This window comes from Centropristis striata, chromosome 4 (assembly GCF_030273125.1).
Source record: "Centropristis striata isolate RG_2023a ecotype Rhode Island chromosome 4, C.striata_1.0, whole genome shotgun sequence".
In the NCBI taxonomy this organism is placed as follows: domain Eukaryota; kingdom Metazoa; phylum Chordata; class Actinopteri; order Perciformes; family Serranidae; genus Centropristis; species Centropristis striata.
The window spans coordinates 2,962,892-2,983,593 of NC_081520.1; the positions used below are offsets into that span (position 1 = coordinate 2,962,892).

Below are 20,702 nucleotides of genomic sequence, written 5' to 3' on the forward strand. Positions count from 1 at the left end.
TTCTTTGGATCTCGGCATGATGTTTAACCTTTGAGGATCTTTTGGTCGACTTCACTCTGTCAGGCAGGTCCTATTTAAGTGGTTTCTTGATTGAGAACAGATGTGGCAGTAATCGGGCCTGGTGGGGGCAAACATTTTTTCACACAGGGCTATGTTGGTTTGGATTTAGTTTTCCCTTAATAATTAAAACTTTCATTTAAAAACAGTATTTTGTGTTTATTTGTATCTTTGACTAAAATTTAAATTTGTTTGATGATCTGAAACATTTAAGTGTGACGAACATGCAAAAAAATAAGAAATCATGAACACTTTTTCACACCAATGTATGTTTTTGGTCCATTTTTATGAATGTGATATTGTTTTGTGAGTGTTTTGCATTTCTGGCCTTGTTTGATTAAATTTGATGCTTATATTCAGAAAAAAACTTGAAAAAAAAAAAAAACTTGGGTTAAAACTTGAACTTTAAGAAATGCTTCAGTAAGGAGTAAATACATATTTTATTCAGGACATAATTCATCTTGACTTTCTTGAGATACACAGTGTTTGTGAGGACACTGGTCCTCCAAAACAAAAACTGAAAGCACAGAAAAGTCTTAAAAAGAGTCAGTCCCACCTCCTCACCCTGACCGCAGAGGCCTTTACTGTGGAAACTGAATAAAATTCGGGCTTCCTGTGGTCCAGTTCAGGAGACCAGCTCCTGTCCCTGCAGGACCTGACTCAGAAAATCTGCAGAAAACAAAAATAAGCAAATAAATCTGTTTGCATACATATGGATGTATAGAAATACGTTAATCAGCCGCCATGTCTGATGACCAATATCTTGCTCTACAATAAAACAAACAAATGACATTTAATAAAGTGTTTCTTTATTATTTCTGTATGGTTGTGTTGTTGTGTTCTCGCACCAAATAGCAGTTAAGAGTATGTTCCCTAGGGTACTTTAATGTAAATCAAATCATATTATATAATGTGATTGATACATTCTTTATACTTGGTGTTTTTGAAATTAGACATTTGAAGTATTATTACTTCTGATAGCTATCTTAACACCCCTTTTAAAATTATGAGACCCAGCATAAATGGGGTCTTCGTGTGAAAATCCCAACATGTGAATTTTTAACAGTAAGGAGTAAATAAAAATTGTATTCAGGACATAATTAATCTTGACTTTCTTGAGATACACAGTGTTTGTGAGGACACTGGTCCTCCAAGACAAAAAACTAACAGAAAAGTCTTTAAAAGAGTCTGTCCAACCGCTTCACCCTGACCGCAGAGGCCTTTATTGTTGAAACTGTGAATAAAATCCGGGCTTCCTGTGGTCCTGCAGGTTGTGGCACAGTTCAGGAGACCAGCTCCTGTCCCTGCAGGACCTGCCGTGTCCTCACTCTGTCCTCTAATGACACTCAGAGACCTTTAAATCAGATCTACGTCTCTTCTTTGTGTCGTCTGCTTCAAAGCAAGTGTCCTCCACAGCTACACGCTATCTTAATGGGTTTTGTCCTAAATGCCGCTCAGGTCTTCATCCACCTGGTCCTCCTGGTCCTGGTCTACCTCTCAGCGCTGATCTTGTAGCGCAGGACGAAGTACGCAATGAGCCTCAGAGAGAAGAAGAAGATGGCGAGGACGATGAAGTCCAGGTAGAGTTTGGCATCCAGCATGTCCAGCTCCTTCAGGATGGCCTCGGACTTCTGGAAGTGACAGGTGTCGTCCTCATCGCAGTGCAGGTCCTCTCTGTCCAGACTGTAGATGGACAGGATGACGCCCTCGAAGCCGTACCTGAAACAGGAAGTGGACTTTATTATTATTCATAATAATAATAATAATACGTCTAAATTCACCTTGAATCCAGTTGTAAAACACTCTTTTAGAATTCTGACACAGTTCAGTTTTTAAGTTTTTCTCTTAAGGACCTGCCCACCTGTGCTCCTATAATAAAAAATCACCAGTTTACGCCATATATCATAGATGGTGCCTACCATGAATGGTTTAATAAAGGAGTTACTAAAATAGAAAATGTATTCATTGATAATACTTTTGCATCATTCAACCAATTAATGCTTAAATTTAACATCCCAAACTCTCTCTCTTCTTCTTCTTTTTTTTTTTTTTTAGATATTTGCAGCTCCGTAGTTTTATATCAACATCATTTACTCATTTCCAGCCCAACTCCCTCTTAAATTCCATTCTGAAGCTTAATTCAGCTTCCAATGGGCTTATTGAGAACATATGCTCCTTATTAAATACATATAACTTGGAGCCTTTGACATCATTAAAGACTGAACGGAAGGGCGACCTGGGGTTTGAACTTCCTGAGGAGATCTGGGAAAGAGCTTTAGATAGAATACATTCCTCTTCAATTTGCTTACGACACACAATTATCCAGTTCAAGGTTATGCATCGCCTTCATTGGTCCAAAGTGAGACTAGCTAGGTTCACACCTAGTATTGATCCCATTTGTGATCGATGCAGGAAAATGCCAGCCACTCTCTCGCATATGTTCTGATTTTCTTCAAAACTAGACAATTTCTGGCAGTCAATATTTAAAACTTTTTCAGATGTTTTACAAGTACTTATAGAACATTCTGCCATTACTGCCAAATTTGGAATAAATCCTCAAGACACTCACCTCAACCAGGCAAAGAATATGGTAGCTTTTGGATCTCTCCTAGCTAGGCGATTAATACATTTTAAGTGGAAGGAGAAACTTTCCCCAACCTTTATTAAAATGTGGATCAATGATCTTCTACACCACTTGGTATTAGAAAAGATTTGTTACTCTACAAGAGGATGTATTCAAAATGTTATGCTACATGGAAACCCTTTTTAAGTTATATAGAGAAACTAGATGTCACTAATATTGGTGCTCTATGACTGATCCTGTATTGTGTATAATATGAAACCCATAAGGACTCTCGTTTACCTAACCTTGCTTTAACTAATGTATCTGTTATTCTTTTACTTTATTATTATTTATTTATTTATTTATTTATATATACATATATATATAATGATTAAAAGTGTGATTATTTTTAAAAAAAGGAACCTAACTCTCATCCAGAAATATTAGTAACAAAACACAGGAAGTCTTAGTGCCCAAATAAGGTAACATGGAAGGTAAAAATGCTGACACCAATAGAAATTGCCGCCTCAAACCTAGAAGTCCTCCACCGATAAAAACAGGAATGAACACCAAGCCATCACATGACGAGCCCACACACCACACCACCAATAAAAACAGTGTGATATGATACAAAATCATCACCTAATCACAAGGTACCCAGCCCACAAGATACATCTTTGTTTACAGAGATACATATTGGTGAAGGGGGGCCTAAGAAAGCCCACCAATTAGAGAACGAGAAAAAGGAAGATTGTATAGCATAAAAGCTGATGTTTTAACACTGTTTATTCAGGCCCCGTTTACACGAGGACGCTCGCGGGTAAAAACGACAAAATATTTTATGTGAAGTGCCTTTCGTTTAGACGGTGACGGCGTTTTGGGGGCTTAAAAACGCAAAAATCTGAAACCACCTTCCAAAGTGGAAAAGTTAAATCCTCTCCTCCGTAGCGTGTCGTCTACACTGACAAGACACAAAACTCTGATCTGATCTGCTCACGTCACGTATGTGTTTACGTCACATACATGCTCCAGGACAGGAAATAAAGAAACGTGGGATTATTTCCATGGTGGGACCTTCAAGCTGCTCTGGCAGCTCTAATAAACTTACAGGAGTCTTTCCACCAAATGTCCAGGATATGTACAGATAGTATTAGTGAACAGAGAAGGATCTGGAATTACCTCCATCACATTCTGGATGCAGCAATTGGTGGGAGGAGCCAGACGGCTGTGAACGAGACCTGGGAGATCTAGTGATGGTGGAGAACTTTGTGGAAGGAGTAGCTGATGGAAATGTGTGGCATGAAAACTTCTGCATGCCCAAAGATGCTCTTATGGCTTTAAGTGATGCCGCCTGGCTGCATACAATCCAATTCACACACTTTTGCGTCACCGTATGCAGCAGATTTCCTCCTGAAAACGCTCGTCTAAACGAGGAATAAAAAGTGAAGACGCAACGCCACGTTTGCGTCTTCTGTTCAGACCGTCCTCGTGTAAACGGAGCCTCAGTCTCCCGTGGTTGTAACCAAGGAACTCACTGAGTTCTGATTTCTTGACCTTGCAAGAATAAAACTCTACTGCTTGAAACTCTGAAAAAAAAAATCTCCTGCTACTTTTTTGCCTCTATCATTTTTGAGTCTTAGTGTTTGGGGAACATTTTGGTGCAAATGTTTTGACAAGTTTTGTGGCTCTCTGCCCGTCTCATCTGGCCTTGGAGATTTGAGGCTGTCTAATTTGCCACTAGCCTGGTTGAATGAGAGGGTTTTGTCGAAGGTGACACTGAGGTTACGGACGTGAGGAGAATGGAGAGGGAGAAGTAAAGGGTAGATTTGGTGAGAAATTTGGGACCGATGATGATGATTTCTGATTTGTCACTGTTGAGTTTGAGAAAGTTGGTTTGGAGCCAGGATTTTGTTTCAGTGGTGCAGTTAGTGAGGATAGAGCGAGTAATCTGCAAAGCAATGAAAATTAAGTCCATGGCGTTTCACTTTTTAACCCATAAGAACCCAGACCTATTTATCCTTGAACGAAAATTATGGGGGATATACCACAGACCAAGTGAACATTTCTGGTGTTTTTTTTAAATACTAGCCCTAAATGTCAAAGATCTGCGATGTGACATATATGTCACATTGGGTGTTTATGGTATTTATTTTTTATGATATTTCTTATTTTAATATAATTAAACTAAACACCTTTTCTGCTTACAGAAACACAAATTTGCCTTTTTCTCTGCATCTCCACAACATATATTTAAATTGTGACATTAAGAGTGCAATAGTGTAACAACAAATTATTTTTCAGATTTGGTTTTAAGTAACAAAATAATAATAAATCAATACTAAATAAAAACAAATAACAAACCCGAATAGGGTTAAATGCAATAAAGGACACTCTAACGGATTAGAATTGTTAAATGGGTTTAAACTACTTTTTTAGATTTCTGTTTCCAGTCACACCAGGGTGTTGAGTATGTGTCGCTTTGGGATTTAATGAGTTAAGGTGAAGCATAAAGCTGAATATGGGAGATTCTAGAAGATTTAAAGTGTTTGTTATACCCGTGTCACCGTGGGTTCTTATGGGTTAAACATGCAAACTGAACTATTGAAAAATGCAATTCTTGCACACAATCTCTCTTGTCCATCTGACCTCTGACCTCCAGATATCTGAATAAAAAACAAGTATTCTCTTTACAGACAAGTCCATATTTTGCTATTAACATGCAGTTTTTCCTCCTGCAGTAAAATTAGTTATTTTAGTCTATTGTATGTGAATAATTCTTCATGTTCGGGTCCCTAAACAATCTGTGAATTGTATAAATCAGGTATGACTGGAAAGCTGAGACCCTTGTGGATTCAATGAGCCAAAATGTATTAATGTGTGATGATTTTAGTCCCATAGTAGCATTTCATTGGAGTGAAACTTGACACAAACTACACTGCAAAAAAAGAAAAGTTGAGTGAACTCAAAATTTCAAGGCAACAAACTTAAAAAAAAATTTAAGTTGGACAATTAAACTAAATATTTTAAGTTTTGTTTTTGAGTTTGCTCAAAATTCAGATTTTTTTCAACTTAACTGTAAGTTGCACTAACTTATAATTTTACATTGTAATAACTTTTAATCCTTACTTCTGCTAACTTCTACAATGTGCTGAATTGGCACGATTGTAACGCCGCTATGAAATGTCAGCTAATGTTGTGACCACAATGTTGAGTTAGCATTGATACGCTAATGGCTACTCTTGTAGCTGTAACAAGCAGCGCCGCTAGCATCAGTTAGCCGCTAGCATCAGTTAGCCGCTAGCTTTCGCTAATGAACGAATTTCACCGATTTCCCGCATTTCACAACAAAGAAATAAGAGTTATCAGAACTATTGTCCCTTGTTGTGAACCCCAACTTAAAGATATAAGTAACAACAACTCACTAACTTGTTTTTGAGCAGACAACTGGCTTCATTTGTTGTGCTAACTTACATTATTGCCCTAAATGTCAATAATTTATATTTCAAAGTTTTACTAACTTAAATCACTGTTTTAGGTCAAAAAAATACAAGTTGGCTTTTTTGCAGTGTAGGGACCTTGAGCATTTCCTCAGTATATTGACAATAAGGGGGTTTCTCAGCCGTTGACACAAACACAATAGATCATCATACAATCCCCCAAAATACAGAAATCTCCAAAATGTCAAAGTTTTTTTTTTTTTTTTTTTAAATCAAATCATTTTTCTATGGTGTTTCGCAAGGTCTTGGTGTCTAAATGTGGGATTCTGTAGAGATTTTGATTATTCTTTATCAATTGTCAAAAATGGTTAGATTTAGTACCAAATCTGTGTTACAAATGTTATTAACCCAAAAAAACTTATGAGTCATAATTGAGGACTAGAATGGACTTCATATACTTATATCATAAGGCTCTAAACATTTAAATTTTTTATTAATTCGTTAAAATAAGAGACATTTATTTTAAGTGACGATTAATTAAATTATGATCATTAGTTGAGGGTAAATGAATGATGTTTTTAGGTAAAAACATCAGATGTTTCTTGTTCTTCCTGCTCAGCGTTCAGTGATCAGACAGCTCCCCCACCTGACGTAGGAGATGTAGGACATCCACTGCAGGTACCAGGGGATGGTGTCGAAGCTCACAAAGAACCCTGAGAACAGCAGCACCGGGATCGCTGTGACCGGACCCACGAAGGTCGCCACCTGCAGGAGACACACAAACACACACCTGAGTGAACACACACACACACACACACACACACCCGAGTGGACGTGGACATGGACACACACACACACACACACACACACACACCTGAGTGGATGTTGACAAACATCACACACACACACACACACACACCTGAGTGGATGTTGACAAACATCACACACACACACACACACACACCTGAGTGGATGTGGACAGACACACACACACCTGAGTGCACACACACACACACACACACACACACCCGAGTGGATGTGGAGACACACACACATCTGAATGGATACAGACACACACACACACACACACACACACACACACACACACACACCCGAGTGGACGTGGACAAACATCACACACACACACACACATACATCTGAGTGGATACGGACACACACACACACACCTGAGTGCACACACACACACACACACACACACCCGAGTGGATGTGGAGACACACACACATCTGAATGGATACAGACACACACACAAACACACACACACACACACACACACACACACACACACACACACACACACACACACACACTCACACACACACACACTCACACACACACACACACACACACACACACCTGAGTGGATGTGGACAAACACCACACACACACACACACACACACATCTGAGTGGATACGGACACACAAACACACTTGAGTGGATGTGGACAGACACACACACACCTGAGTGCACACACACACACACACACACACACACACACACCCGAGTGGATGTGGAGACACACACACATCTGAATGGATACAGACACACACACACACACACACACACTCTCACACACACACACACACACACACACACACATACTATGAGGGTACTCAGGTGTGTGTGTGTGTGTGTGTGTGTGTGTGTATTCATTTCAAGTGTGTGTGTGTGTTCCCTCAGGTGTGTGTGTGTGTGTGTGTGTGTGTGTGTGTGTGTGCCCGTGTGTGCACTATCCACATGCACACTACTGATGTTACTGATTTTCACACTTCATACTTGTATTTAGTTTACTTTTTATATGCACTTTTGGAAATAAACCAACGTAATTATTGGCATCTTGTCTCTTCCCGGTTTTTGTCATGGCCTAGAGCAAGGTATATGACACACACACACACACACACACACACACACAGGTGAGTGACAGTGACCTGCAGCGAGGTGGAGGCCGCTCCGATCAGCAGTCCCAGACTCTGAGCCACCAGAGAGGTCAGAACCCCCAGAGACAGGAAGAGGAAGAAGCGTCCGGCGTCGGGAGGCTGAGCCGTCATCCAGTACACGATGCTGCAGTACACCACGGGGAACACGATCTGTATATCAAGAAATACATGACTTTGTTCAGCATATTTTGTCCCCAAAGTCTGAGACGTCATCACACAGTGAACGCAGAGCATGTAGATGTGGCGCCACCTGCTGGTCGCTTTAGCTCATTCAGTGGACAGTTAAATGTTAAATGTTTACATTTAACCCTCCATAAACCAGTAGTTCTCAACGTTTTTGAGTCGCGACCCCCAATTTCACATGCATGTTGTCCGCGACCCCCACTCACTTTATCTTTTATTGTTACTTTTAATCTAAGTCCTTTGCTATCAGTTTAAAGGTCCAACTTGATACTTTGGGAAGAATCAAATTGACCACAAAATGACACAAAATGATCAAAAAAGACACAAAATGACCAAAAAATTACATAAAATTAAGCAAAAATGGACTCAAATTGACCCCCAAATGACAAAAATTACCCAAAAAAGACACAAAATGACTAAAAAAATACACAAAATGACCAAAAAAAGGAAACAAAATGACTAAAAAGACACAAAATGACCAAAAAAACAAAACACAAAATGAACAAAAAAAGACATTAAACGACCAAAAAGCTAAAACACATTAACACATGAACACTTTAACACAGTGGAGACAGAGCTGACTTCCAAAATGATTTGGCGACCCCCAGAAATCATCTCGCGACCCCAATTGGGGTCGGGACCCCAAGGTTGAGAATAGCTGCTCTATGGTACGTGTTACCCTCAGGCAACATCCCCATTTTTGGCCTGTCAAATTTCTACAATGCATGTTTTTGAGTGATGTGATACTTTAAAAAAGATTTTGTATTTTGCAGACTTTTCCAAAGGAAACAGCTTTGCCATTTTGCGCCACAAAAAATCACTCAAAACATCATTTTCTGGACCTTTTCCATCTGGAAAAAATATATATTCCTACTGATAGATGAGTAAACCTTCCTTTTTGATAGTTTCATACACTTTTTCAAGACAATCATTTCAATGGTCGTTTAACGGTTTAATGGTACAGTGTTGCCTCAAGGCAACATTCAGACAAAGTTCCTTTTATAATGTTTTTAAATTTAAAATGTTTTGTATTGTACTGTTGAAGGTACTGAATCTTTTACACGTTTATATGATTAAATGATGTTAAAATTAATTTTCAAAAACTTTCTTTTTCACTTGTGAACCGTTGCCTATGGGCAACATTGTACCAAAACTACCAAAAAAAAAAAGAATTATAAAAATTCTTCAGATTATGTATATTTAGTGTATTTTAAGACAAAAAAAACAAAAAACTTTTTTTCCCCCGCTCCAAACTTTTGGCATCATAGTGCGTACCATAGAGCAGGGGTGTCAAACTCTGGCCCGCGGGCCAAATTTGCCCGCAGTGTAATTTTATTTGGCCCACGAGCCAATACCAAATTATTATATTATTATTGTACTATAAAAGCTGACCCGCCGGTATTATACGGTGCATTTACCGATAATACTAGATTTATTATTGTTATTTTATTTTTAAATGTATTAACCTGTTGAAAAACTTTATTTTGATATTTAAATCAGAAGGATGCAAATAGAAAAGAGGCATACGGTTTTATTTAATAAATTAATGATATTGATGTGTTTTTTATTTGAAATTTGATTTTGCATGTCTGCACTATTTAGTTGTATATTGTATGTTTATAAGCGTTGCTGGTTCCATATTTAATGTTAAAGCAAAACATGTTTGGTATATATTAAAAGGTTTATTTGTTCAATGTTGGCCCGCGATTTTATTCAAGTTTTAAATTTTGGCCCATTGTGTATTTGAGTTTGACACCCCTGATCTAAGGCATCATATTTTCCTTCTTCTTGTATATTCTGTTAACACTATGTGCTCTTATTTTGAAAGCTGCATGTGTTTAGCGACAGGAAGTAAGTCAGATGGTTAGTAATTAATGCAATTATCACTCAGCTGTGTTCCACCTGTCCCCGGTCTCCCCTACATCAGTGTGACGTTACCTGGAAGGGGACGTCTGCCATCGTCTTGGCGAGATAATAAGCCTTCAGACTGTACCAGTAGTTCAGATGTTCCCTCAGAAAAACTCCCATCTCCAGAGGAACTGAAGGAAAACACATTTTTGTTAATTATTTTACATGGGGACATATTTTATGTCTTATGTCAACAATGTGTTTATAAAGGATTTATTAATCATGTGAAATTTAATGTTGATTAATCTTAGGGCTTTAAATATATTATTTTCTGTTGTTGTTGTTATTATTATTATTTATGTATTTTTATTATTATTATTTATGTATTTTTTCACCTCCTTTTCTGTAGTAAAAGTACTAATACCACACTATAGTATTAATACTATAGAGTGTAAAAAATATACTGCTGATAAATATAATAATAACAACAGTAATTATACATTAAAAATATGTAACATGAATAAAAAATAAATAATAAAAATAATAATTATAAAAATAGTAGTAGTAGTAGTAGTAGTAGATGTAAATCTGATGAAAAATTAAATGTATACTAATCACTATAAATTATATGTTTTTTAAATACACAGACATCTTATTCCTAATAATAATAATAATAATAATAATAATAATAATAACAATAGTAATAATAAATTGAATAATTAAAATGAAGCTGTAATGGAGCTGTACTTGTATCAGTTGTGGAATGTATCTAAGTACATTTACTTAGTACTTACTTAAGTACAATTTTGAGGTACTTGTACTTTACTTGAGTATTTCCATTTTATGTAACTTTATACTTCTACTTCACTACATTTGGAGGCAAATATTGTACGTTTTACTTTTTTTTACTTTAAAAAGTATAAATACTCCAGTAAAGCACAAGTAGGTGTACTGGAGTAGGAGTATGTGTACTGACATGTGAGCACGGTGGGCATCAGAGCGGCGAACATCAGGAACAACATGGAGAAGAAGAGGAAGCCCGAGTTACTGAGGACCTTCTTGGCCTCGTTCCCGATGCCCAGGTACAACAGGCCGATCAGGACGCCGATCCCAATGTGAGACGAGATCCTCAGGTGAGTCAGCACCTGTGTCGTAGAATCAATTTGAAGATGTATTAACCTCCTGAGACCCAAGCTTTTGTTTGGTATGTATTGTTAGTTTCTACTAGATATTTGATATTTTGGATTTGTAGGGCATGATAATTACAAAAACTAAGCAATGTCTTTGAACAGGAAGTAGTTTTTGAAAAAAACCCAAATCGGTTAATTTTACTGTATAACATAATTAATTCACCAGTGTATAAAACTTTTATTTCCTTACATTTACTCCCTCTCTTTGGAAGAACGATAGTAAAAGTCTATTCGTTCTCAAATGAGTACTTCCTGATTAGCAGAGTCGTAGCTTGTTGCTATTGCTAAAAAAAGTCAAACTTGCACAGAATATCAAGCTACAAACATTATTAAGCACAAATGAACAAGTTTTAACCATAAATGTGATCAGATTTTGTACCTGGTCCACTTTTGTCTAGGGATAAGCTGTTGATTGACTTTAGCAAGGTGCCTCCATCTGGTTTTTACACTAATTGATGTATTGTGCATTTTCAAGAGTGTGTACTACTGAGGACAACATGTTATAGTAAAGCAGAATTAAGTATAAGGTCCATAAACCCTAAAATGAAATGTCCACATATGAGGACGCAGGGTCACAGGAGGTTATAATATCTGACACATAGCAGTTTAAATATGCATCAAATATGTTTTGACAAACACAGAAATCTGACCAACAGTCACAGTCTCTTTACAGGAAACTTCTGCTTGATTGAGATATGAACAGCTCGGATTTTGGGAAATCCCAAGTGTGCTCTTATATCAAGTGTTTTTTATAACAGGAAATTACAGGACGTTGACCCTTAGTAATACAGAAACAATGACACGCCAACCTGCAAAGTAAAAAGAGAGAAACTGGGTGTTGTCTCTCAGTGTTGTTCTGACTTTTGGATTTGTCTGACACATTTGGCATCTGAATCTGTTTTTTGATACTTGCTAAATAAATCCCGCACAAGGCTGCTATTTGAATCGACCTGGTTGTCAGTTGTTTTTCTTTCAAGATTTTCTACATTTTCTGCGCTGTGTGTTCTCACCGAGTCTCTGAGGATGCTGAGGAACGTTCTCCGGAACAGGATGGAGAACTGAGTCATGCAGCTCGCTGAGAAACTGTGGCATCCTTCAGACGAAGAACTCTCCTGACGCAAACAAAATATAGTTCATCAAGTCATCAATCAATAATCACACATATTCATATTAATATATTAATGTTCACCAGCCATTTGAGTTTACGTTTGCATTTACGTTTAGTCATTTAGCACAGCTATTCTCAACCTTGGGGTCCGGACCCCAATTGGGGTCGCAAGATGATTTCTGGGGGTCGCCAAATCATTTTGGAAGTCAGCTCTGTCCCCACTGTGTTAAAGTGTTCATGTGTTAATGTGTTTTAGTCTTTTTGGTCATTTAATGTCTTTTTTTTTGGTCATTTTGTGTGTTATTTGGTCATTTTGTGTCTTTTTTTGATCATTTTGTGGTCAATTTGTGTCTTTTTTGGTAATTTTGTTTCCTTTTTTTGATCATTTTGTGTCTTTTTTTGTCATTTTGTGTCTTTTTTTGGTAATTTTGTTTCTTTTTTGGGCAAAAGTATATTTTAAACACAAATGTCAGGCTTCTGAAAAGTATCTTCATTTCTATACATCAATGCTTGGTTGGGCTCCTTAGAATATTCTAATCTTCTGAGACACTGAGTTTTCATTATCTCTCAGCCAGAATCATCAAAATTACAAGAAAAGCAGGCTTGAAATATTTCACTCTACGTGTAATGAATCTATATAGTGTATGAGTTTCACTTTCTGAAATAATTGACAAAAAATATTGAACTTTTTCATGATAGTCTATTTTGTTTTTCACCTCCTCTGCGCGCTGCCACAGGAGCGGGTGGAGGCTCACGTCTCCGTTCAGCTCCGTCTGATCCTCCTTCTCGCACTTCCTGTCCTGGACGGCTTTCACCAGCCGCAACATCTGGTCCCCGTACTCCCCGGACGCCACCTCCATCACTGAAACACACGTCACATGTTATATACATACATCATCACATCACAGCTGGATCACAATCATACAGAGCTAAAACCAGGTAATAACCAAGTCATTATGATGTCTTATTAGAATGTATATAATGCGACACCTGCGGTGGACTACTTGTACTTTACTGGAGTATTTATACTTTTTACTCCCTTGCATTTATCTGATAGCAGCAATTACTCTACAAAACATATGAAGGGTTTATAAAATCTGATGTTTAGTTATACAGTTGATACAAGTCAGTGGTTGAAGAAGTATTCAGATCTCACTTCCTGCCCAGGGACTACAGGTGAAAATTAGCTATTTAGCTAACCCTGGTATAGAAGCTATTCTATGCATGGTCCCTGTCAAACAAAACCAATAAATAAATAAAAAATAAAAATAAAATAAAAGTACTCATACCACACTGTGAAATGACTCCACTACAAGTAAAAGTCCTGCATTCAAAACTTACTGAAGTAAAAGTACAAAAGTATCAGCATCAAAATGTACGTAAAGTATCAAAAGTAAAAGTACTCGTTATGCAGAATGGACCCACTCAGATTGTTTGATTTATTCTAAATATATTATTTGTATATTTTTAGTATATTATATATACTATTGGTGCATTTATGTAAGCAGTATTTCATTGCTGTCAATATAGTGCTCATTTTACCTATATAATGTACTTTATGTGGTTTAATTAATAAACATGTATAATCACTTTAAATGTATCATGTTTTTTTCATGTTAAATTTTGACCTAAAAAGTAACAAAAGTGTAAAGTTATAAGTGTAGTGTAAAAATGTGGAAATACTCAAGTAAAGTACAAGTACCACAAAATTGTACTTAAGTACAGTACTTGAGTAAATGTACTTAGTGACATTCCACCACTGCAGTGGTCGCTGATAAAGTGTTGATGAATGAAAGTAAAACAATAAATATAAACATGTTCAAAAATTCTCTGAAGTTCTCTTTAATTTATAAACGTCCTGACAGCCAGAACATGGATTTCTGAGAGGAAGAGGACTTTAGGTCTTTGAAGATTCTTACCGAAGTCTGCCGGGTTGTGGTATGTGGGGCAGTTGAGTCCGAGGTCTCTGAGGTAAGGAACCAGACTGGAGACTCTCCCTCTGTAGATGCACTGACCCTGACTCAGCACGTACAGCTGCAACACACAGAAACCTGCAGTTAATACCTGAGTACTGATATACAGTCAAACCTTACTGCAGTAAATATATTGTTACATGAATATATATATGTATATATATATAAATATATATACATATATATATTATAATATGCAGTCGTCATTGTGCAGTAAACTGAGGACGAGTTGTAATGAACACATAAAATTAGAATAAGGATAATAATACCTGGATATACTATACTAAAACAAAAATTGCAGGTTTATAAATACATTTGAGACCAAAACATTTAAAAAAAAATCTATAAATACAAATGTAATTTGTGTGTGTGTGTGTGTGTCTGTGTGTGTGTGTGTGTCTGTGTTCACTCAGGTGTGTGTGTGTGTGTGTGTGTGTGTGTGTTTGTGTGTGTTCACTCAAGTGTGTGTGTGTGTGTGTGTGTGTGTGTGTGTGTGTTCACTCTGGTGTGTGTGTGTGTGTGTGTGTGTGTGTGTGTGTTTGTGTGTGTTCACTCAAGTGTGTGTGTGTGTGTGTGTGTGTGTGTTCACTCAGGTGTGTGTGTGTGTGTGTGTGTGTGTGTGTGCACTCAGGTGTGTGTGTGTGTGTTCACTCAGGTGTGTGTGTGTGTGTGTGTGTGTGTGTGTGCACTCAGGTGTGTGTGTGTGTGTGTGTGTGTGTTCACTCAGGTGTGTGTGTGTGTGTGTGTGTGCGTGTGTGTGTGTGTGTGTGTGTGTCTGTGTTCACTCAGGTGTGTGTGTCTGTGTGTGTGCACTCAGGTGTGTGTGTGTGTGTGTGTGTGTGTGTACTCAGGTGTGTGTGTGTGTGTGTGTGTTCACTCAGGTGTGTGTGTGTGTGTGTGTGTGTGTGTGTCTGTGTGTGTGTGTGTGTGTGTTCACTCAGGTGTGTGTGTGTGTGTGTGTGTGTGTGTGTGTGTGTGTGTGTGTGACCTTGTCGAACAGTTCAAACAGCTTGGCGCTGGGTTGGTGGATGGTGCAGATGACGGTGCGTCCTCCCTGAGCCAGAGCTTTGAGCAGAGACACCACCTGGAAACAGGACGAGCTGTCCAGACCGCTGAGACACAGAGACACACAGTCAGACAGAGACTAGTGGAGGGAGGGGCGGGGGATTCTTTATGGGACCAAAAATCTTCAATTGATTAAAACTACATTCTATTCTATAAAACTACAAACTACATTTTTTAAATTTATTTTATTATATTTTTAATTTATTTTATTCTATTGTTGCACTGTGTTTATGTATTTTAGTTTTTTAGTTTTTACCATATTTCCTGCAACTGTGATATCTGTACAGCATTTTGGTCAACCCCGGTTGTTTTAAATGTGCTCTATAAATAAAGTTTGACTTGACTTGACTTGACTTGACATTCCTCTGAACCAGGGCTATAAAAGTTTGGGATTTTTAATTAGTTTTCGTTCGTTCAGATAGTTGGGGGTATTTGTTGGGTGCGAGATTCAAAAAGGTCACAATAAATGTTGCCTTTATTTCCTTTCATTTTCCATCTCAGCCCCAATAAGGTTATTAACTCTCGCAGCTCCGGCTGTTTTGAATGTTGGTTGGAGTGAAGTGCTGAACTTTCTGAAGGCGATCGACTCACATAGTGGTGTAACATCCCAGTCTCAATAAACACATTCACCAATGTGTTCCTGCAGGTTCACTAACCAGCAGCTCAATAAACAGATTTCACATCAACCAAAAAGGTTTATGGATGAAAAAAGTCAACAAAGACGAAATCTAAGGACATTTTCACTATAATTTTTGTTAGTTTTGTAACCACACAATACAGTTTCAGTTAGTTATCATTAAGATTATATGTTAGTTTTCGTGAACTATAATAACCTTGCTGTGAACAGACTGAACCCGACTTGGATGACCCCCTTCACTATGAGGTCTGTGTTTCTGACCTGGTGGGTTCATCGAAGAACATGACCGGAGGATTGTTGACGAGCTCCAGAGCGATGGCCAGCCTCTTCCTCTGACCCCCCGACAGGTGAGACGTCCTGGTTTTAGCACAGTCCAGTAAACCCAGAGCCGTTAGGATCTCCCAGACCTGAACACACACACACACACACACACACTCGCACTTTAACCTCTGAGATGTGTTTATATCTGAACAGGAAGTCGTCTGGGTCGAAGACTCACCATTTCTCTGCGAGCCTCCACCTTCTCCTGAAGCTTCAGATTGGCTGAAACCTGCAGACACGAGACTCATCAGTGATCCTGGATCACACAGTCTAGAACCAGAACCTGCAGGAGATGCTAACAAACACTGAAACAATCATATAAAACCATTTCCTGATTTTAGATTCACAAATTTGAAGATTTGTTGCTTTCTCTTTTAACCAATTACATTGAAATAATCCAAAAAAATGTAAGTGAGCAATTTATTATTATTATTATTATTATTAGGGCCTCGGGGCAATCGCACCGAGCACTGGTCCCATACAGCAATAGCTGTAGGGACCCGAGCACTACTGTTATACTGTGGATTTCTTCTTCTTCCTCTTCCGGACGCAATTTCGCCCCGCTACTAGTCCTACAACTTGAAGAGTTGCAGGAAAAATTATATATCAAAACGTGCGGTTTGATCGGGATCGGTGTGCTATTACTTTTCTCTACAGAATACGAATTTTTCGCGACGTAAGTAACTCGGGACGCTCAAAGTGAAGTTGGATCAATAATAGGTATTATGGTTTTGCCAAAAATTCTGTTTCTGTTCGAGGCCAGAAATTCCAGTCTGTCCACCTCTGCTGTCACTGTGCTGGAACAGGTGTCAGTTAATTCTGTTGATTGCTTTGATCTGATTGCCTTTGATGTTTATGGGATTGCAGTTACAGATACACAGACACACACACACACATGCGCGTAGGCGCGCACACTCCTCACACATGCATACACATGCTTCAAACACACAGGCGCGCGCACACACACACACACACAAGTAACTTCATGCGATTTTCGCTACACACACACACTCCTCCAGATACATGTTTCACACACATAATTATAATTATTATAAGTACAGTTTCTTATTGATTTGTTGTTTTTTATTTATATGTTTCACTTTTTTATTTAGTTATTTACCATTAATAATGTTGTCACTATTTTCCCTTTTTTTTTCTCAAACCAAACAATCAATCGCTGAATGTAGAAATTAATCAGCAGATTAATCCAAAGTGAAAATAATCATTGGTCGATAATTGAACATTAAAGCATGTGTCATAATGTCAAAGCGAGCAGGGACATTTTTACACTTTAATACTTTACATTTACTGTAGATAAAAGAGAATTTTAACACTGTGCATCTGTGCAGAGTGCAGTACTTCTAGTGCAGTAAAGTGAAGTAGTTGCAGTACCATCATGGCCTCCTGGACGGTGAGGTGAGGCAGCAGCATGTCGTCCTGCATGATGTAACAAGAAACCTTCCTGAAGGAGCGCAGGTCTCTGGGCTGCCCGTTGATCAGGATCTCACCCTTCATCCCCGTCTCCCTGTGAACACATACGTTATAAAAATATATGTTTTAAGATTAAGATTTCCTTATTAGTCCCACAACGGGGAAATTCAACCTCTGCATTTAACCCATCAGTGAATGAACACACGCCATGTATACAGTATGTTAAACTTTAAAAAAAAAAAATTATATACACTGTCAGAAACTAAGATATCTATTGGGCTTCTCCTTTTTTATAGAAAGAAAACTACACTTTGTGTAAAATAAACTTTAATATTACATACATACATATCAGTGGTGGAAGATGTAAAGTAAAAGTACTAATTATGCAGAATAGACCCAATCAGACTGTTTTATATATTCTAAATATATTACTGGATTATTATTGATGCATGTACACTACTGGTCAAAAGTTTTAGAACACACCAACTTGATGGTGAAAATGAAAATGATGCAGTTTAATGTCTCAGTGTGCTCTGAAATTAATGCACATTTGCAACATTTAAAATTCTTTATTGAGCATGATAGTGTTTTGAAAGTAAATAAAAGATTCAAAATCACATTTTATGTTGAACTAAAGGACTAAAAAAAGACACAAAATGACCAAAAAAGACACAAAAATACACAAAATGACTTACAAAGACATGAAATGAATTAAAAAATGGACAAAATAGCCCAAGACTCCATAGAGTTAAGTTGTTAACCCATTTCTTGTTCCCTGAAAAAGGCCTACTTGTATAATTCTGAAATGTACATTATTTTTCAGTTTTGGTTAAGCTTACCTTTTTTTATTTACCTCTGGCAGTTCACCACTTACCTTTGGACCCTTTCAAGCTGTTCATTTGACTTGAACTGCTTGAATTTCAATAAAAAACTGGAAAAATTGGGGTGTTCTAAAACTTTTGACCGGTAGTGTATTTACATTCCACCACTGACTAGAAACAACAGAATGGAGTGACTGAGACGGAGCAGGGCGGTGCCCACCTGTACCCGGCCAGGATATTCATGAGGGTGGACTTCCCGGCTCCTGAGGGCCCCATGATGGCGACCAGGTCCCCGCTGGTAAATTTCCCAGAAATCCCTTTGAGCAGAGTTTTGTAACCTGAGACAGAACAGAAACAATCAGTTTGCAGGTTCCCAGCCCGGCTGAGGACAACTCTTTGTCCTCCAATCCTCCAGTCTTCGAGTCGGGTTTCACCTCAGTTTGGAGGTTTTCCTCTCCGTTTGGTTTCACCTGAATCTGACACACACAAACCTGAACTCACCTGAACACACCTGAACCAAGGTTATAATAGTTTTGGATTTTTCATTAGTTTTAGTTTTAATTTCGTTGTGAATTTTTGTTTTCAAATTCAGTTAGTTTTAGTTAGTTTTTAGAGTGAGTTTGCTAGTTTTAGTTTAGTTTTTATTAGTTTTTGTGTTAGTTTTAGTTTTTTTGTAATGGGTATGTGCCTTTATTTCCTGTGGTTTATTGTGGTTGGAGTGTAAACATCCCAGTCTCAGTAAAGATATTCACCATGTGTTCCTACATGTTGAAATAGAAACACTGAATTATGTATGAAAAAAGTTGACAAAGACGAAAACTAAGGACATTTTCTCTATAATTTTAGTTAGTTTTGTAACCACACAATACAGTTTCAGTTAGTAAAACTCTTGTTTTTATTTTTATTTCAGTTAACAAAAATGTTTTTTCAATTTTAGTTTTTGTTATTTTGTTAGTTTTCGTTAACTATAATAACCTTGTTATCATTATCACGAATCGGTCACTTCCATCTCCTTGCTGAAAACAATGAGCGATGCTGATTTCTGGAGGGAAATTGGATGTTTCTGGAAAAGCCCAATAGATATCAGTGTTATTAACCATCGTTGCTTCTGTCCTTCACAATAAAATACAGTACAGTGAAACTACAGACACACTTTTTAAGATCGTCGAGTGTCGCTCAATCGTTCTTACTGCTTTCTTTTGAGTTGCTTCCGTATTGTAATTAGACATGTAAATGTCCATGTACATAAATTAAATTTCACATGTAGATTGTTAAATATGTATTAATCAATCATTCCTACACTGGTGGTGGCAATCTGCCCGTGAAACACACTGTAAAAAAATAATCTGTTTAATTTACGGTAAATTACCGGCAGCTGTGGTTGCCAGAACTTCACCGTAAAAAAATACAGTGAGGGGGTTTTCTACTGTAAATTTAAATATCAGCAAAAACTAATTTAGACTGAATTTTCTCGTTATTTTTAAGGTAATTGTGTCATTCATTCACACATCATGGCAAATCTCCATTAACTTTACATGAAAATGTTATATTTTTACAGCAAAACTGTGCGTTTCCTACAGTTCATGACAGTAAAAGTAAAAATTGTGTTATTCCTTGATTTACGGTAATTACAAGTGCCTACTACGGTGATAAACAATTTTTAATTTTACGCCCCATTCCTGATGCAATTTGACAGTGTTTTACTGTAATTTCTACAAACATTTTTTTACAGTGCACCAGAAAGTGCAACATTGCAAATGTCACCGGACAGGATCTCACTCACTCACTCACTCACTCACTCACTCACTCACTCACTCACTCACTCACCAACCAACTTACTAGTAAACTATCCAAACTAAATAAACAACAACAACAGATCAGGTAAAATTCAAATCTGAAGCAGTTCTGTCGTCTGTTTTGTTCGATTTAATGAAAAAGAATCCAAACAAGCGCCATCACATTAACCATAGAAATGTGGCTACCATGGAAACCAAAGATGATGATGCTGTCCTGCAGTGTTTATCTACTGATGGCAGTTACCGTGGAAACCAAAGATGATGATGCTGTCCTGCAGTGTTTATCTACTGATGGCAGTTACCGTGGAAACCA

General features: G+C 37.7%; 1 protein-coding gene across 1 annotated transcript in view; it reads right to left on the reverse strand.

The window, feature by feature from the left end:
* Positions 1-532: 532 nt before the first annotated feature.
* abcg1 (ATP-binding cassette, sub-family G (WHITE), member 1) overlaps positions 533-20,702 on the reverse strand; it is a 36,000-nt gene continuing 15,830 nt past the window's right edge. The window contains exons 3-15 of the mRNA XM_059331404.1: positions 18,814-18,931; positions 17,734-17,866; positions 16,520-16,570; positions 16,282-16,427; positions 15,307-15,430; positions 14,265-14,379; positions 13,062-13,207; positions 12,248-12,349; positions 11,024-11,192; positions 10,138-10,238; positions 8,008-8,166; positions 6,704-6,822; positions 533-1,776 (exon numbers count right to left, since the gene is read on the reverse strand). Coding sequence (XP_059187387.1) covers positions 1,548-1,776; positions 6,704-6,822; positions 8,008-8,166; positions 10,138-10,238; positions 11,024-11,192; positions 12,248-12,349; positions 13,062-13,207; positions 14,265-14,379; positions 15,307-15,430; positions 16,282-16,427; positions 16,520-16,570; positions 17,734-17,866; positions 18,814-18,931 — 1,712 coding nt within the window. The 3' untranslated portion in view covers positions 533-1,547. The remainder of the gene's footprint in view (positions 1,777-6,703; positions 6,823-8,007; positions 8,167-10,137; positions 10,239-11,023; positions 11,193-12,247; positions 12,350-13,061; positions 13,208-14,264; positions 14,380-15,306; positions 15,431-16,281; positions 16,428-16,519; positions 16,571-17,733; positions 17,867-18,813; positions 18,932-20,702) is intronic.